Source organism: Mizuhopecten yessoensis, unplaced genomic scaffold (genome assembly GCF_002113885.1).
Source record: "Mizuhopecten yessoensis strain PY_sf001 unplaced genomic scaffold, ASM211388v2 scaffold8299, whole genome shotgun sequence".
In the NCBI taxonomy this organism is placed as follows: domain Eukaryota; kingdom Metazoa; phylum Mollusca; class Bivalvia; order Pectinida; family Pectinidae; genus Mizuhopecten; species Mizuhopecten yessoensis.
In genome coordinates, this window is record NW_018407478.1 from 18,686 (window position 1) to 38,756 (window position 20,071).

Consider the following 20,071-nt stretch of genomic DNA (forward strand, 5'->3'; position numbering starts at 1 on the left):
CCAATCTCATTAAACCTTAAGATTCACACTGCACTCGTTAACCAATGGGAACTACAGTAGATATATGAGGTGTAATTGATTCTTTGTGTGGTAGTTTTTAAATATTCTGCCAAACGAGTGAATCAAACGGGAAATTATTACATTTTTGTATATATAACATTTTCGAGATTAAAAAATCATGTCAAACAAAATATTTTCAAAACGTGCGTCATCTCCTAAACAATGTATTTCTATACCTTTCATACATTAGTGTTTCTGAGGTTTTTTTTAGCATTGCCTGGCCTAAAATGACTTTAAGTTCGATAGGCCTTAAAGCAATTCAGAAACAAACAGAAATAAAGAGATCCGAGTGCGATCGTACCACCTACCATCGTACCATCGTTATAGGTTCTACATAAGATTGTTCTTCTGTATTTTGTTCTCCGATATGCTTGATTGAGTCGTGTAAACAGTAAATTGACCTTGTGATAAAATCTTGTACTACTGTGTATGACATTGTTATTTTAGATTGAGGTTGTCGTTGGAACTATTTACTAGCATTTATTAGACTGCATTGACCTTCAGCCAAAACGAGAATTTTGTATATTTATAATGCAAATCTAAAACCTCTTTTCGAAACAATAACTATATCTACAATTCTAAACCACATGAAAACTGTTGATCTGTTCAAAATGTGGGAAGTATAGCAACTTCTATTTTTAAATCTCACGGGGTGGGGTTTTTTTTTGGGGGGGGGGGGGATAATATGTTTTTTTCACCAGCATGTTACAAAGTAACAAATCGTGTCCTCTCGTAGGAGGGCTTCCATACCCCTCACTCTCTTTCATAGCTTCCATACCCCTCACTCTCTTTCATAAACTATCAATTTATGACTTTTTTATAGTGTTCACAAGTATTTGTTTTTGATTTTAGATAAAACCTGCTTATATTTTGTTATCGTATCCTCGCTCACCATCACTCCAGCTCCTCGCTATCAAAAGTCCATTATAGCACTAGGTGGCAATCTCACGTTTGTCTTCTACTTTTTTATTTGTTTGATGCCATTTCTTTTAACATGATTTCGACTTATAATGTTATTATATTTGGAAAAAGTGATACATGTACATTGTAACACACTGGAGCTTTCGAAATCCAAGATGGCTTCCTGTGAACATTTTGTTTATCTGATCAGCCTAAAACTGAAACATGAAAAGCGTGAGACCAATGAAAATCAAAACATACAATTTGATAAAGATCTATAGAATACTTCTTGAGAAACAGTGATAGCATCAATCCCAAAATTAATATGTGTATATAAGTATTATAAGGAACCTTCATGCAAAATTTGAGAACAGTTCATCCAGTACTTTCGGAGAAATAAGAAGAATTCTTCAAAAACGGAAGGACGGGCAAAAGACCACGGGCGAAGGGCGATTTGAACATCATCAGATGGCTGACCAAAATCGCACAACGCGGTTAGAATGTTTTATCGAGTATATTATTTCTCAACCAACGTGAATCTCAAACCTCTTTTCGAAACAATAACTATATCTACAATTCTAAACCACATGAAAATTGATGTGTTCAAAATGATGGAAGTATAGCCACGTGACCTAAGGATGGTCACAGCGGTAGTCCCCAGACAGACTAATATACACTGTATAATACGATCGGATTTTATGGCAGATAGATTACATATAATAGCATTCATATAAACATAAACACGGTGTAATTATAACTGAGACCAGAGGTAGTGTTATTTTATAGTTTCGGGAGCCTGGCAACATCTTTGTACTCACTTGCTTGTAATGACTTGTGTGAATAGAACAGTTTTCTGAGTTTGCGGTATTATTCAAGTATTTATATTTATGATGGCCGAGAGGAGCGAGTGTTAAAAAATTCTCTGAAACAATCATAATAATAATAATAATATACAACATTTGATATAGCGCCCTATCTAACTAACATAAGTCACTCTAAAGCGCTTTACAGTACATAGATATACAATTAATACAATTAGGATATACAATTTTGAGGAATTCGCAGGAGCTGCTTTATCAAGCGCTAACTACTAGTCCTATGCCACCTTGCTAATATCTCCCTATGTGTGTATGCCTGCATGTGTGCTGGAGATCTATTGTGTTCTATTTGTAGTGGGACCGTGCTTCCAACGGTATCATTTATAGTACCACCTCACTTGAATGTTACAGCACAGATACCGCAACATCCCCCCCAGGCCATTTTATACTCCAACTGGGTTGTTTGAGTTGCGTGGGCAGGAGAAAAACACTTTCTCTGATATTCCATGCGTGCGACGCAATAGTAAAAATGTAGGTTTTTGGTAAAAATGTTGTTGTTTGTGTCATGCCTTTCATGTGCATGTAGTTTAGGCGAGCATTTTGGCAATTAAATATGAATTTATTTTGTCATCAATATGAATTATGATTTGACTGTTCGTCTTTTATTGTGAATTTGTATGCATGCATATGTACAAGGGCAACACCTGTTAAAAAGGATATATATATACATGCAAGCCTTTTATGCTAACATTGGTTATTATTCACCTGATAACGTGATGATTTATTGTCTTTGAAATATTTGAAATTTACATTTTTTAACAGGTATAATAAATCACTCCTGGTGATCATGTGTACGTGAAACCACAGGTGAAAATACAGGTTGATCTATCATGAAATGCACTCTACCTTTGAAATAACAATTAACAAATATACCTAATTCCAACAGATGGTGTTATCCTCTCTCAGCGGACAGCGTGATCACCACACCGTGACATTAGAACAATACGATTAGGTAGACAGTCCGTTGAGCCTTCACCACTGACCTGACTGGAGAACCTACTAATATATAAACAAAAGAGGATTATAACCCCCATATTTTTTTAGAGTATAAGTAGTGGACTCCTTGTTTGGGCAACTGCACCATTATATATAGAAAATCATAGTTCACAGGATGTTTGATATTAGGATAAAATCCCATATGAAAAAGAGGAAAATCTTTAAAAACCTAAGTCCAGATTATTTTTGGACACAGAAAAAAGGTGTTGCCCGGGCAACTAGGGCAACACCCCTGGGTCCGCCACTGCTTTTTACTAGTTACTATCTACTTCACGTTAAACATGGGCACAACAAGCTTGTCCTTGTAGCTAGACCTTGACTCCTGAACATGATCTAGCGGTGATACAAGTAGTGCACGTAACCTTGGATTTACCACGTTGATATATATATTGTACGTGTAATATTGATCAGTGGTTATGTGGGGTCGTCGAGTAACATTTTATACTAAAACCATGAATTCACCCAAGTAAACAATGTGCCTAATTCAACCCAGTACATAATATATATTGATTAAATCAACCCAGTTTTAAATATATCTGAACTAGATAACGGGTTGTGTATGACTCCATATTCCTGCATTGCTATCTCCATATCAGGAAAAAGCAAGATCCTTGTTCATTGCCCCGTCCAAGTCAACAAAAGTTACGTACTTTCTTCACTTCCAAAAAACAAGTCATGATCATTGTTCACCAACTCTTCCGAGTCATGAAAAGTCCCCGTCTGTGTTCTCTTTGTTCACTGTTTCTTCTAAGCCACGATCAGTCACGAGCCCATTAACTGTTACTTCCACGCCTCAATTAGTCACAACCCCATTATCTGTTACTTCCACGCCACGATCAGTCACGACCCCATTAACTGTTACTTCCACGCCACGATCAGTCACGACCCAATTAACTGTTAGTTACAAGCCACGATCAGTCACGACCCCATTAACTGTTACTTCCACGCCACGATCAGTCACGACCCATTAACTGTTACTTCCACGCCACAATCAATCACGACCCCATTAACTGTTACTTCCAAGCCACGATCAGTCACGACCCATTAACTGTTACTTCCAAGCCTCGATCAGTCACGACCCAATTAACTGTTAGTTACAAGCCACGATCAGTCACGACCCCATTAACTGTTACTTCCATGCCACGATCAGTCACGACCCCATTAACTGTTACTTCCACGCCACGATCAGTCACGACCCCATTAACTGTTACTATCAAGCCACGATCAGTCACGCCCAAAGTAACTGTTACTTCCAAGCCACGATCAGTCACGACCCCATTAACAGTTACTATCAAGCCACGATCAGTCACGACCCCATTAACTGTTACTGCCAAGCCACGATCAATCCCGACCCCATTAACTTTTACTACCAAGCCACGACCAGCCACGCCCCCATTAACAGTTACTATCAAGCCCCGATCAGTCACGCCCAAAGGAACTGTTACTTCCAAGCCCCGATCAGTCACGCCCCCATTAACAGTTACTATCAAGCCCCGATCAGTCCCGCCCAAATTAACTTTTACTTCCAAGCCACGATCATTCACGACCCCATTAACTGGTACTATCAAGCCACGAGCAGTCACGACCCCATTATCTGTTACTATCAAGCCACGATCAGTCACGACCCAATTAACTGTTACTTCCACGCCACGATCAATCACGACCCCATTAACTGTTACTTCTAAGCCACGATCAGTGACGACCCCATTAACTGTTACTTCCAAGCCCCGATCAATCACGCCCCCATTAACTGTTACTTCTAAGCCACGATCAGTCACGACCCCATTAACTGTTAAAATCAAGCCACGATCGGTCACGACCCCATTAACTGTTACTATCAAGCCACGATCAGTCACGACCCCATTAACTGTTACTTTCAAGCAAAGAGAACTTCTCCAAATCAGGCAAAAAAACGAAGAATAAATTATTCTTTTAATAGATACAGAAACGAGGTCAAATATGCCATCGTAGGAACTTGATTCACCCGGACAATTCAGTTCCTGAACAAAACCTGACTTAACAGAAGTACTGGCAGCCCTATGTTGAAAGACCCTTTGTATCCATCACGAAGATAATTTTCGATTCTGATGTCAAAATGGTTGATGACGTTATACGTCGCTGTTTTCCGTTGTGGGAGAGGGCACCGTTAGAAAGGGATTCCCCACCGTTACTGGTAACGCTCACACTGTGAACCCGAGTAACAGTTTCACACGAGAGCTTTTTCTATTATTTCATAGAAAATTCTTAACTTCTTTTACAATGGTCTAAAATGATAGCACTTTATTTCAATAATTGTTTTAAATAATGAAATGTTTCCGTAAATCAGCGGTAACGATAAGTATAGACTTGATTTTAATAGATTGACTACAAACTATTAAGTTTGAGTATTCAATATTCACTGACTTTATTCCATAATAAAAAAAACCTGTATCCACATACCACAACCGTCGTCGGTTGTTGACCTCCTACAGATCATTTTGGGCGATGGCGTGACAATGCAGTTACCAGTAATTACATCACGATTTCACAAACGATCTCACTTCTAAACGTGCTTCTTCAGAACGCGATGCTGTGTGTGATATCAGATATCATATATCGTCGTTATTAAAGCACATGCAGAAAATTATTCAAATAACAGATATATTTGTATTATGTTTTACTGACAAAACCAATATCAGGTACAAAACGTACATGTATGTATTTCGATTAACACACGTGGATTCATAGTAATCCCAGTGTAGGCCTACGTACTTGTGTGTAGAGATATAGGTGAAAGAGGTTTAGTGATAAGTGGAGGACAAACAAACTGACCGTGTATCTCGGTACATGGATTTCCTACTGCACATTTTTTTAATTTTTACACTGAAGCCATAAGTATACGTGTATGACAAGAGGTCAGATATATAAGTACAAAGTACGTGCAGTGTGTTCAGAATGCAAAGTACATGTAATTCGTGGAAGGTAGTACAAGTCATATGTGTGGAACACGTGTCGGGGAGGAGGCGCATTATCTGTCGGGTTTGTTCGGTAGTTTCCGCCAATCTCAATCATATGACCTTCGGAGCAATCTAGCCTTACTCACTCTCGTGAAGTTGGCCATCGTTAGTAGTCTCATCCCTATAGTGGTTATTTCACTTCTGTCAGAATGTCTCTTGTAGGAAAATGGGAATTTGTGTCCGCCGACAACTTGGATCAATACATGGAGAGCACGGGTAAGAATATGATATATATATAGTTTGTATATTTTATAAAAGTATGAGAAAATATTAACTTCTTAAAGGAACTTATTGTTTGTTCACCTTAATTACTGGGTCTGTTTGTAACTGTTAATATACAATTGTTGGTCAAACTAGTTCAGATGCGTCTCTACCCGTGTTGAATCGGTCGAAAATGTTCATGACTTTGTAGGATTGGAAAGTTAGCTGTATGACTATAAGTAATCGGAGGCTCTGTATCAAAGCTGTAGTAGAGAACTTCTACTTCTATTACTCCTATGTTTGCAGTAGAGAACTTCTATTAAGTAGAGAACTTCTATTACTCCTATGTTTGCAGTAGAGAACTTCTATTAATCCCATGTTTGCAATCAACTTTGACACATATACACGTATTGATTAATATAGATAAAGAAACAGCTGCACATCAGGTGTGAAGATGAATGACTGACTGAATAATGACGGGAAAATGGCCACAAGGAAAATTATTCATTAAACTAGTTATATTGCGCCAACGTGTGAGAAATATATTTTTTTATATCAGATACTGAGTGAAGACGGACCAAAGTGATAAAACATTTCCATGTGTTTTATTATTCTATAAAAAACGTTGAACAATTAGTCGGAACGTGATTGACTATAGCCGATCCCATGCTGGTACTGCTGAGTCTGTTCCGTTAACGAGGTCACGTCAACGCGATGTTAATAATACAATGATTAAGGGCAAGGTCACACTCTGACCAGATGGAAGGCGTGTCTGTGGTCAGTTGGAGTGGCCGAAATGAAAGGAGCGGTTAATGTTTGCTTTAGTGATGGCGATAGAGTTACACAGTGCCCCGGGGTGTGAGGCGCGGGGTCATCTCTTCAGTCATTGGTCAACTTAACGAAAACGTGATTTGATTATGTATGATTCCGTATTTTTATCTACCTCGCTTAATTTTCATATTACAAAGTTACCTTAGGAATAGGACTTTGCTAACGCGTGTTCGACCTGGGGTGCAGGGAGAGGGAGGGGGTGAGTGGATAAGTTTAGAGACGAAAGAATTTTAGCGGAAAGACATTTGCTTATTATAGTGTATTTGTCATTGCACGGACTTAAATAGCTAATTCCGTGGTTATAGTAACTATTCACCAAGGATGACCAATTAAATAATTGTGGGAGACACAGAAAGTAAGAGTTTGGGACAATTTATCACCACTGGTAGTTGATGTGAGAGTCTAGGTAAAGTGCAGTGACATCCTCGTTAACGTTGGTGGTAGTATATATGAAGCTGTCCAGAACTTGACCAGTGTCCGGACTGTCTCGAATTAGGTTAATGTAGCTTATCAGTTTGGACATTGTGAAACTGACCATCACTTATTATGAGAAATAGTCCACAATGACCGTGACATCAGTCAAAAGGGAATCTGAGTTTGGACTACGGTTACACCTGCAGTACTTAACGACCCTAGTTAGAGAAGACGTACTGTGTATATCGCACAATATATCCGATAGGTGTTTAGGCAATATATGCAAAGTGATATACATATAGGTCGTGCACCGAACATCTCAAATGCTTTCACTCCTCATTTCAATGTAGTTGTAAGATAAACAAAATTAGTTAAAATTATATCAAACTTTCTATTGTCTGGCTTTTTCTACATCAGACTTTTACACTGTTATTGTGTTTCGGTACAGTATAACCGTATAACTACGGAAACGTTGTTTTTTTTAAAATCATTATTACACATGGGTACACATGAGTTGCACAGGGGTGTATGTGCTATATATACATGTATCTGTACGTACAGGGTCTGTCTGATATCACTGTTTACTATCTGATGGCCGGGTAGAGACGAACCCGTCCGAGTCTCCTCACGCTGTATCAGTAGCTGATAAAGCGGTTATATATGTAAATTCCCGTTGAAACATATCACAATGTCAGAATTCACAGCTTATCTCGAAATCGGCGACATTACAATGTTTGCCATTATAATAAAGCTCTGTGTTGAGTCATTTGGTGTCAAAGAAAAAAAATACACATATGAACATGGAAGAATCATTATCATAACCAGAAAAGTTCTCGACATTGAAAATCAAGACCACGGTTTCATTTAATGATTCCTTCGTCTAAAATCGTAAAGGAATTTCTCAGTCTACTTTTTCCTTAAAATGCGTTTCAGGAACGTTCGTTAACCTAACTAAGGAGTTCCTTCGCGATTAAAGGCTGGGTTCACGTTGCCTTAAAAATTTGAAGGGTGCCTCAAATTTAAGGGAGGTATAAAGTAAAGGAAGCTTCATGACATGTAAGTAAAGGAATCTCCTAAGATTTAAGGAAAAGCCGGTTGAAGGAGCTTCTTAAATTTTATGAATGTTCATGAAGCCTGCAGGGCTAGATCTACATAGCGCACGAGTCGATGTATTGTATAAGGTCTACTTTACCACGACACGACCTCGGCGGCATTATAAAACGATCCGCGATGGACATTGACTTAATAGCATGCTCGTTTTAGATACGCTAAAAGGTCAATTGTCGGAGAATTACTGTCGCTTTCAGTAATTTGTCTATGGCTTGCCTGGTGGATTTTAGTTGGTGGCACACCAAAACACATCTTAACACACGAGAACAATTGTTGGCTTTCCCATAAAAGCGCTACGTAAGCATTTTTTTCATTGTCTTCAATAATGAGTACAGAAAGTGTCTGGGCATTTGGAAGAACACTGAAGAACAATCAGAATGCTATTTAGTTTTGTCTGTCGGAAATGACATTTATAAAGGTATGATAATCATACTGAACTAATAGTATCATTATGGCTTAAATACTGTATCAGATAATGGCGCCAGAAGATATACCAGATACGGGTTAGACAGTAAACGTGGTTTTACTGTAATATTTCAGTGCTGTGTTGTTCAAAATATAATTTAAGAGTTAGTTCCTGTTCGCGCATGGTAACATTACACTGACGATCCGGTGCAAAATGCCTTTTCTAATTTCTTCGATACTTGAATGAAAATCTGTTTGAACGTTTCTTGTCCTGAGATAGACATATTCCGTCTTTGCGTATTGCAGAGTTATCTTCTCTTGAGAGCAGGTATTGATTGTTACGTCATTTGTTTGTGAGAGTAACGTCATCAATGTTTGAGAAAAGGACGTAATTTCCTCACATGAACCAATGACGTAACAATCAATCCCTACTCTCAAGAGAAGATAACTCTGCAATATGCAAAGACGGAATAAAAAATATCGTATAGTTAATCGTATTAATCGTTATTACAATCTATGTATTGGTATGCGCTATTCTTAACTGCACCAGAGCTCTTCTAGTCTTCATTTATTTCTGAGTGTTTCCTCCTGGACTTAAAGGTTTGCATTTATAATATTGTGGACGATGTTGGTACGAAGCAATAAAAAAATATATGAAAAACATGATTTTGACCTTTGTTCAAGAGGTCAAAGGATTGAATTATCTCAATGTCTCCAATATGGCGTCAGCGAAATCCCGCTGATAAGGCTAGCAGACCTATCGGTCTCGAGTTCAAACCAAATTCCATGTTCCAATCGCCAGTAAAGCCACTCAAAACAACGTACTATCCCCTAAATAATCTCCCGGAAGAGATAGTAATTGCCCTAACTCCACAATGCAGTTAACTATATAGTAATGAACTCCGCAATGCAATTAACAATATAATTATACTTATGAGGAAGTCCTTTACACGAGTTGTCACTGTACATCGATATAATAATTGAGTATCGATTTGTGTGGGGGTTATCAAAATTCACACCTGCCATGTTCGACCTTCTACATCTACGTATAGTGACCAGAATAGTCTCGCTAATGGCCTACTGACCATTGGCACGTGAACGTACAGCAGTACTTTTACCGTGATGGTGTCAATTTCTTTCCGAAAACAAATATCATGCTCACCTCACAGCACCCGGCAACATGCTGGTGATTATTGGGGTAATGACTACCGTGAACCCCTGGGCAGTTATCCGTTTATCCAAATATCTTTGGTACTACTGTTTACAATAAACATGCCAAGATATACAGGACGTATACCCTCAGAGATCAAATTATTGCTCTATATCGGAATGTTCTTCACAGGGTCAAGGACTGTGTACATACAGGTTTATATTTAGTCTTACGAAAATCACCCAATCAGTGTGTTTTTGTATGAAGAATTTCTCAACTGCACTTTACTACTAGCGTATCTCTCCCTAATTTAAATCTTATTAAAGTTGATTTTCTCTGTAAATGATTCAATGTTCTAGATTCTTGTGTGTCTTGTATGAACCCCTTTGGATGTGCGTTGTTGTTATATGTGTTACCACATACGTCTGTTTTACTGACTATGATTGTGTTAATATGTATGTCTGTTCTAATGGTTATACTTTACGCGTTCACCTTATATGTTGAAATTTGGATTTATGTTAATGTTGTTGTTTGTGAATTGGTAATGGTACACGTATATGGTTATTAACCTGCTGTTGTCTATATAAACATGTATGCTCGTGTTTTAGTGTAGGCACGTGCTGTTGTCTATATAAACATGTATGCTCGTGTTTTAGTGTAGGCACGTGCATGTGCTGTTGTCTATATGTATGATCGGGCTTTAGTATAATGCACGTGCTGTTGTCTATATTCATGTTCGTGTTTAAGTGTATGCATGTGCTGTTGTCTATATGTGTAATCGTGCTTTGGTTTCTCCACGTGCTGTTGTCTATATTTATGCTTGTGCTTTAGTGTATGCACGTGCTGTTGTCTATATGTATGCTCGTGCTTTAGTGTATGCACTTGCTGTTGTCTATATGTATGTTCGTACTTTAGGGTATGCACTTGCTGTTGTCTATATGTATGCTCGTGCTTTTGTGTATGCACGTGCTTTTGTCTACATGTATGCTCGTGCTTTAGAGTATGCACTTGCTGTTGTCTATATTTATGTTATGCTTTAGTGTATGCACGTGCTGTTGTCTTCACGTATGCTCGTGCTTTAGTGTATGCACTTGCGGTTGTCTATATTTATGTTGTGCTTTAGTGTATGCACGTGCAGTAGTCTACATGTATGCTCGTGCTTTAGTGTATGTACGTGCTGTTGTCTATATGTATGCTCGTGCTTTTGTTTATGCACGTGCTGTTGTCTACATGTATGCACGTGCTTTTGTCTATATGTATGCTCGTGCTTTAGTGGATGCACGTGCTGTTGTCTATATGTATGCGCGTGCTTTTGTGTATGCACGTGCTGTTGTCTATAGGTATGCTCGTGCTTTAGTGTATGCACTTGCTGTTGTCTATATTTATGTTGTGCTTTAGTGTATGCACGTGCTGTTGTCTACATGTATGCTCGTGCTTTAGTGTATGCACTTGCTGTTGTCTATATGTATGCTCGTGCTTTAGTGTATGCACTTGCTGTTGTCTATATTTATGCTCGTGCTTTTATTGTATGCACGTGCTGTTGTCTACATGTATGCTCGTGCTTTAGTGTATGCACGTGCTGTTGTCTATATGTATGCTCGTGCTTTAGTGTATGCACTTGCTGTTGTCTATATGTATGTTCGTACTTTAGTGTATGCACTTGCTGTTGTCTATATGTATGCTCGTGCTTTAGTGTATGCTCGTGCTGTTGTCTATATGTATGCTCGTTCTTTAGTGTATGCACTTGCTGTTGTCTATATGGATGTTCGTACTTTAGTGTATGCACTTGCTGTTGTCTATATGGATGTTCGTACTTTAGTGTATGCACTTGCTGCTGTCTATATGTATGCTCGTACTTTAGTGTATGTACGGGCTGTTGTCTATATGTATGCTCGTGCGTTAGTGTATGCACTTGCTGTTGTCTATACGTATGTTCGTACTTTAGTGTATGCACTTGCTGTTGTCTATATGTATTCTCGTGCTTTAGTGTATGCACTTGCTTTTGTTTATATGTATGCTCGGGCTTTAGTGTATGTTCGTGCTGTTGTGTATATGTATGCTCGTACTTTAGTGTATGTACGGGCTGTTGTCTATATGTATGCTCGTGCGTTAGTGTATGCACTTGCTGTTGTCTATATGTATGTTCGTGCTTTAGTGTATGTTCGTGCTTGTCTACATGTATGCTCGTGCTTTAGTGTATGCTCGTGCTGTTATCTATATGTATGCTCGTGCTTCAGTGTATGCACTTGCTGTTTTCTGTATTGATGCTCGTGCTTTAGTGTATGCACTTTCTGTTGTCTATATTTATGCTCGTGCTTTTGTTGTATGCACGTGCTGTTGTCTACATGTATGCTCTTGCTTTAGTGTATGCACGTGCTGTTGTCTACTATTTATGCTCGTGCTTTTATTGTATGCACGTGCTGTTCTCTACATGTATGCTCGTGCTTTAGTGTATGCTCGTGCTGTTATCTATATGTATGCTCGTGCTTTAGTGTATGCTCTTGCTGTTTTCTGTATTTATGCTCGTGCTTTAGTGTATGTACGTGTTGTTGTCTATATTTATGCTCGTGCTTTTATTGTATGCAAGTGCTGTTGTCTACATGTATGCTCGTGCCTTAGTGTATGCACTTGCTGTTGTCTATATTTATGTTATGCTTTAGTGTATGCACGTGCTGTTATCTATATGCATGCTCGTGCTTTAGTGTATGCACTTTCTGTTGTCTATATGTATGCTCGTGCGTTAGTGTATGCACTTGCTGTTGTCTATATGGATGTTCGTACTTTAGTGTATGCACTTGCTGTTGTTTATATGTATGCTCGTGCTTTGGTGTATGTTCGTGCTGTTGTCTATACGTATGCTCGTGCCTTAGTGTATGTTCGTGCTGTTGTCTATACGTATGCTCGTGCCTTAGTGTATGTTCGTGCTGTTGTCTATTCGTATGCTCGTGCTTTAGTGTATGTTGGTGCTGTTGTCTATATGTATGCTCGTTCTTTAGTGTATGTTCGTGCTGTTGTGTATATGTATGCTCGTACTTTAGTGTATGTACGGGCTGTTGTCTATATGTATGCTCGTGCGTTAGTGTATGCACTTGCTGTTGTCTGTATTTATGCTCGTGCTTTAGTGTATGTTCTTGCTGTTGTCTATATGTATGCTCTTGCTTTAGTGTATGCACTTGCTGTTTTCTGTATTGATGCTCGTGCTTTAGTGTATGCACTTTCTGTTGTCTATATGTATGCTCGTGCGTTAGTGTATGCACTTGCTGTTGTCTATATGTTTGCTCGTACTTTAGTGTATGTACGTGCTGTTGTCTATATGTCTGCTCGTGCTTTAGTGTATGTTCGTTCTGTTGTCTATATGTATGTTCGTACTTCACTTTAGTGTATGTTCGTGCTGTTGTGTATATGTATGCTCGTACTTTAGTGTATGTACGGGCTGTTGTCTATATGTATGCTCGTGCTTAAGTGTATGCACGTGCTGTTATCTATATTTATGCTCGTGCTTTAGTGTATTCACTTGCTGTTGTCTGTATTTATGCTCGTGCTTTAGTGTATGCACTTGCTGTTGTCTATACGTATGTTCGTACTTTAGTGTATACACGTGCTGTTGTCTATATGTATGTTCGTGTTTTAGTGTATGTTCGTGCTGTTGTCTATACGTATGCTCGTGCTTTAGTGTATGTTCGTGCTGTTGTCTATATGTATGTTCGTACTTCAGTGTATACACGTGCTGTTGTCTATATTTATGCTCGTGCTTTAGTGTATGTACGTGCTGTTGTTTTTGTTGTGCTCCTGGTGTTCGGTGATGTTAATACTTGTTTGGATGTTTATGATTGTGATGAACTATTTCAATCATGTAAACTGAAATTGCATGCATGGAGGGACATACCATTGACGATTTCTATGACCTGTTATAAAGATTAACGTTACCTTATAGACTGGCCACTGTCTCTAGAATATTGAAGTATTAAGAAAAAAGTTTAACTCAAAAAATGTTGATCACTTGGATGTCTGATTCTAGAGTTCATAACTAGGGGGAGATAAGGTAGTAGTAAAATGCAGCTGAGAAATTCTTCATAAAAACTTAGGGCTGGTAGCTAGTCTAGTTACATTACTGTAACGTGAATTTCCTTTACAAAATAGTTCCACTTTTATCACAATAATTAAGTGCTTACAAACAATAACATTATAATAATTGTGAATGACAAGATGATGTTCCATTGATAAACTCTATAGACTACTTTTACTTACGAACCATTAATATAATTTCGTAACGCTATAAAAACAATTTGATCCCTGTCCATCAGAATTTCAATATATTACACTAAATAACAACTTTGTGAAGCAAAGATCTATGATTTCTTTGGCGCCTTCTTATGTTTAGTGTGAAATGGATAATAATATTACAGTTCAAGCGTAAAATTTGTTTCCTGCTCAAGTTTTGTTAAGAACTTTGAAACATACATTCCAAAGTTATGATTATGCATTGATGAAACCGGGCTCTTAAAATGTCCATCCAGGTTAGAACCAAAGGAACATGCAAACGGTATAAAGACTACCTTTTTTGTCCTAGTCGCTTTTTGTATACACACCGCAAAGAACAAATGTTGCAACCTAATTTCAAACTTTAACTTACATAACGTTCATTTGTTCACATACGCGTAAATATTACTTTTCGGACCATTGTGCTTGACACGAAATATAAATGTAAAACCATGTTTATCATCAAAGCTGATACTAGTAAAAGTAAAAACAAAAACGTATGCAGCCGGTTTACATAGCAGTAGATATAGGTGACTGGTTTGTGCTTGTACATGTCAATATCCTGTTTGGGATGAGGTTCTTCAAAACACAGTCCACTATGCATACATGTACACGTCAATCTATCAACCAGGTTCTGTATCTGTGTATAACTAGGTGTCAGTAACACAGGAACGCTCGTTGTTGGCCGTCCGTTTCAGGACAACTGTAAATAAACGTCAAAATAGCTGCCAGATGTTTATTGAATGGGTCGAGCTTAGATTCGAGTATACATTTGTGTTAATGCGAGAGTGTTATTTCTAATTATCCCCAGTACCTGACAAGTAACACAGGAGAAATAACTACATGAACCAGCGGTGATAAAAACTCACGGCAGGATGGTCATTGTATCTGTTGAGTATACAGTGTGGGCATCAACATTTGGTCTCTTTCCATGACATCTTTTTTGTGGAATATATTATAAAGTTGTTTTTCATTGGTAAACACCAACTTTACATAGACAAAGGCCATGTTGGGCAACGATTCGGTTGTAATCCACTCGAAAAGTAAAAAAAAAATAACCATTTCGACTTGGATGTACAGTAAATACAAATATACTTGCAGAAATTACATAAGATTTGTGCACATCACCGAACATTTTCTTATTTTTGTTCGATTGTTAAGATGTGTAATTGAAGGTTATTGCACATTTTAGAAATTTCAGCGGTGTGGTCTTCCAATGTGGCTGACGGGAATTTGTAGATATGTTCACGTCCGTTCAACTATATCTGATATTGCTTATATTCCGAGTGTTGATGCCGTGACACTCGAATGTATGAGCAATTGTATAGGCAGGTTTATAAATCATGCTTAGGCTGTTGTTCTGTGGAATATTACACAAACATAATGTTTTAGACTGTTGTTCTATCGAATAATCTCGGGTACACTTTGGAAGTAATTAAAAGTCAGCAGGCAGGAAGCAAATCGTGACACTGTCAGAGCAGACTTTGAAAGGACCCCGTTCCTTGTTGCTCTGAGCAATGTTCCTTGTAAGTGGTTACATGATCAATAAAAACAAGTAAATCTCGTTACTCCTTTTACAAACACCATTCCCGTCATCATCCCACAATCTAATTATCCAATGCACGGGACAGGTGGGCACCTGTCGAGTACAGAAATATCACGTTTGTTATTACACAACAGGTTCAAAGAGTAACACCTAACACATGTATACGATCAATAAGTGTGTGTCTGTCTCCAATCATGGTCTAATCAGCACCTGGTGAGTGTTCTGACATATGGAAGTTTCTTATGGCCACGATACAGGTGGCGGAAATACGACAATAAATAAGATAGGCGAACGAGCAAGTAAGATGAAGGAGCAAAACGACGATGGTGAAGAAGAGGAAATGCTAAAACCCGGTTGCGAAGGAGCGGTCGTCTGACACGGCATTGCGTGATCCATTGTCAAAATATTTTTGTGGATTTGGGAAAAAATAGTTGCGGTCCATAGGTCTGAGTAAAACAGACAGTAGAGTTGTTACTTGTAAATAAAGATAATTATACACTCTTTTCTCAAACTCGAATTATTCACTTTTCTCTGTATCACATGGATAACCCAGGCCTGTTTACGCATTTAATTATTTAGAAATTAAAGTAAACAGATGAAAAGATAATATAGGAGTGACGTAGGGTATGCTGGAATACCATACTGGTATTCAAACCAGAGTCGCAAAGTGCAGTGTAACGTGTTTTTTGTTTGCGGTTCCACTCTCCGAATTATTCTTTGCGTGGCTTTTTTTTCTGTCATACTGCACAAATTTCATTATGCGTCAGGGGGGTTTAAGTGTGCCTGTTCAGGGTGTTTCAGTAGGTTCACTTGCTTATATGTTCCTTGTGTGTCTCTAGGTGTACGTCGTATGTCCTTTATATCTGTTTAAAATGTCAAATGTACATTATTGAGATAGTTAAAGATTTATGAAAAATGACATTTTCGTAAGAGTGACAATCAACATGTAACCATGGTAAAATGACGTACACGATTGTAACGTTTCAAACAACATTTCTGAACCAGCTGAAAGATTTGCAAAGATGAGTGTGGCTGCATTAAACCCCCTTTTATAACTGATATGACTATAATATGAAAAAGGATTTATTTCGCTAGATTTCAATTCAATAAATATTTAGACATGTATTACTTGCTGACTTGCCTTAGTTATTATTAGTAATGCTTTCAATTATTAAGTCAAAATGACCGGAAAGTTGAACTCATATTTGATTGTATAAACAACTTTCGCTTCAAACAATTATGATTAATCTGATACTGGTTTCACATTCTCTGGCAAATATGTATTAGATGTGACTTATAACCGTATCTCTCCCTTTTTTAATCGTAGGTGTCCCGGAAGCTCTGCGTGAGGTAGCTCGGAACAGCAAACCTTCCATGGATATTGTTCAGTCTGGGGACAGCTGGTCCATCAAGACAACCGTCGGTGAAACGGTCAAGGACACGACCTTCAAGATCGGAGAAGAGTTCGAATCAAAGTCCCTAACTGGTCAAAATCTCAAGGTACAGTTTAACAACATATTTTAAATATAAGACCTGTCATTATTTTTTCGTTATATAATTGTTTAACCTAAGGTAGTATTTCTTTCTTGACTAAGAGTATGATAATAACATTTATTATTACTATTTCGTACATATTAGTTGTGCTGATAACTCGCTGTGTTTAGATGTTTAACCTAGGGTAATATTTGTTCCTGGACTATAAGTATGACAATAAAATTTGTTATTCAAGGAATGACCAAGATTATGTTTTGGTATATACGGTATATACCGAAAAAATATTGTGCAATTTGCATAAATCCGCGAAGCGTTTTATGCAAAAAAGTGCACAATTTATTTCGGTATATACCATATATACCAAAACCAAATCTTGGGCACTCTTTATAATTTAATTTAAAAAAAGTAGACAAACACGTTGTAAATGCACAGTTAAAGAGTTATTTAATTTTTACGTAAACTAAACAATTGCGCTAAAAAAAAGCTGCGTTGTAATTTTGCATTCTGAAGTGTAAAAAGTAGTTCCGTCATCAGTTGTTTTTCTTTTTAGGTATATACGATATATACCAAAAACAATATTATGGGGGAGATAGGCAAAATTAAATTATTACAATTTCGTACATAATAATTGGGCTCATAGCCCTCTGTACTTGGATTTTTAACCTCAGGTAATGGTTTTCTGAACTTGACAATAACACCTGTTTTTACTCTTTCGTTACACCATGACACTGAGTACTCGTTGTGTTTGGGTTTTTAAACCCTAGATAGAGTATGTTTATGGTGTGTGCTCAACTCATTCACCCCTGAAGACACATTTGAACTCTTCCTATTTAAGGGTTGGAAAAATTCATTTCGAAACTTAAGGGGCGAATGAGTTCATACCAGCTCAAACTAGACTCAACTTGTGCGCAGTCGTTATAGACAAAGCAACACGTAATTGACTCTTATTGTTATTACAGTGCATTGTAACTATGGAGGGTGATAAAATGACAGAGGTGCAGACGGCCGGAGATGTGAAGGTCGTCATCACGAGAGAAGTGGCGGGAAACGAGCTAGTCTCGGTAAGTGTGTAGGGTTTGTAAAAGGTCATTGACACTTGTATGCATTATAATGATGGCTAAGCTAATTTTAGATTGAATATCATCTTGTTGTCATCAATGTCGAGAAATATTTTGTAAATGTACTATATATTAGGGAAAACCTTTGTCCCCAAACCGCAAAGTTTGAACTTTTTGTAAAGTCAGGGTTTAATAACCACACATAATAGTCCCTTAAAAGGTAATCTAAACGCATTTGTTCTGCGATATACTAACGTTCTTATAATGATTCAAAGTATTTTGTGCGTCAGAACATTCACAAATAAACAAATAATAGTATTTTTATCGACGTAGGAAAATTGCGTAATTGATACAGTTTAAATAAACTAGACTCGCTTTCAACTTGAAGCATTTTTGTTGCCTTTTTCTTTACTCTAACATCACATTACTACGAACGAAGGGAGATAATTCTAATTGGTTGTGGCTATATTGGTAATACTCTAACTGTATTGATGTATTAATTTTTAGCGTACTATCAAGTACCACATTGTACAGGTACTATCAATTAGCACAGGTTTACCTGAGGATTATTTCTCTTTTCAGAAAATGGCGTTTGGTTCTGTGGTAGCTGTGGTGAAGTTCGCGAAGGCGTAGGGACCAGGGCAATGTTTTACAGGTGTAACGGCATATAGCATAATCATTCAATGTTTCCAATAAATCATTAGATATTGTTATCGTTTGATTTGTTTGGTTTTTATTTTGAATATAAATAGCTGTATATTGCTTTAAAAGGTTTTAGGGTTTTTAGAATCACAAGTCGCAAATTTTGTGTCAAGTTTATCAATCGTTTATGACACAAAGGTCAAGCAATGTCTGCAATTTACATAGGAACATTTTATGTCTCGTGTTTATTATTTTCAATGCTAATAATATGGACATCATTTCATTATCACACTACAGTTTCACGTTTTTCTTTATAACTATGAACAGGAAAAAAGGGCACTAACGCCAACACAGGATCAAATTATAACTCATGTTCCACACGACGTTACATTAACCAAGTAAAGCATAGACACAATAGGACGGATACAACTCTATGGGAAAAAGACATACCAGCATAAATAAATATAAAGCCGGTGATAATCATGAGGAGCAAGAGTGTCAAGCTACTCGTAATGATGTCCTCTAAAACACAGCTTTCTACTACAGAGTGAACTTTTCTTTAGTCATAACAGACACTGAAATTCTATTGTTAGAAATCCGAACCTGATAACAGAACGTGATATTTCACCAGTGTTTTTGATAATCCAGTGTGTATGCCTTTTCTATTCCGTCTTTGCGTATTGCATAGCTATCTGCTCTTGAGAGCAGGTATTGATTGTTACGTCATTGGTTTGTGTGAGAAAATTACGTCGTTTTCTCAAAAATTGATGTCGTTACTCTCACAAACAAATGACGTAACAATCAATACCTGCTCCCAAGAGAAGATAACTCTGCAATATGCAAAGACGGAATACGTTAACATACACAAAATACAGCACACAGAAGTTTGTGTATTTGCTGTATTAGATATGACACGACATGTATGTTTTGTGAGGACAGCACGGCATTTTGACTTGACGTGAGGTAGTGTGCAAATCGAATGCACCTAAATGACCGTATTGTTTGAAGCAAACGGAATCAGTGACTTCGTGTTGGTTGTCATAGGTAACATCATCTGATATTTATAGAAAATATAAATTGATAATGGTAAGTGCACATTTGGTAGGAAAGGACATACATGAGCAGTAGAA

General features: G+C 37.6%; 1 protein-coding gene across 1 annotated transcript; it reads left to right on the forward strand.

Annotated features, from left to right (window-relative positions):
* The first annotated feature begins 5,860 nt into the window (after nucleotides 1-5,860).
* Nucleotides 5,861-19,015, forward strand: LOC110455578 (fatty acid-binding protein, brain-like). Its single transcript, XM_021505766.1, has 4 exons — nucleotides 5,861-6,046; nucleotides 17,075-17,247; nucleotides 18,201-18,302; nucleotides 18,882-19,015. Exons 1-4 carry the CDS (start codon nucleotides 5,980-5,982, stop codon nucleotides 18,930-18,932), a joined length of 393 nt encoding a protein of 130 aa, XP_021361441.1. The 5' UTR covers nucleotides 5,861-5,979; the 3' UTR covers nucleotides 18,933-19,015.
* Nucleotides 19,016-20,071: the final 1,056 nt, after the last annotated feature.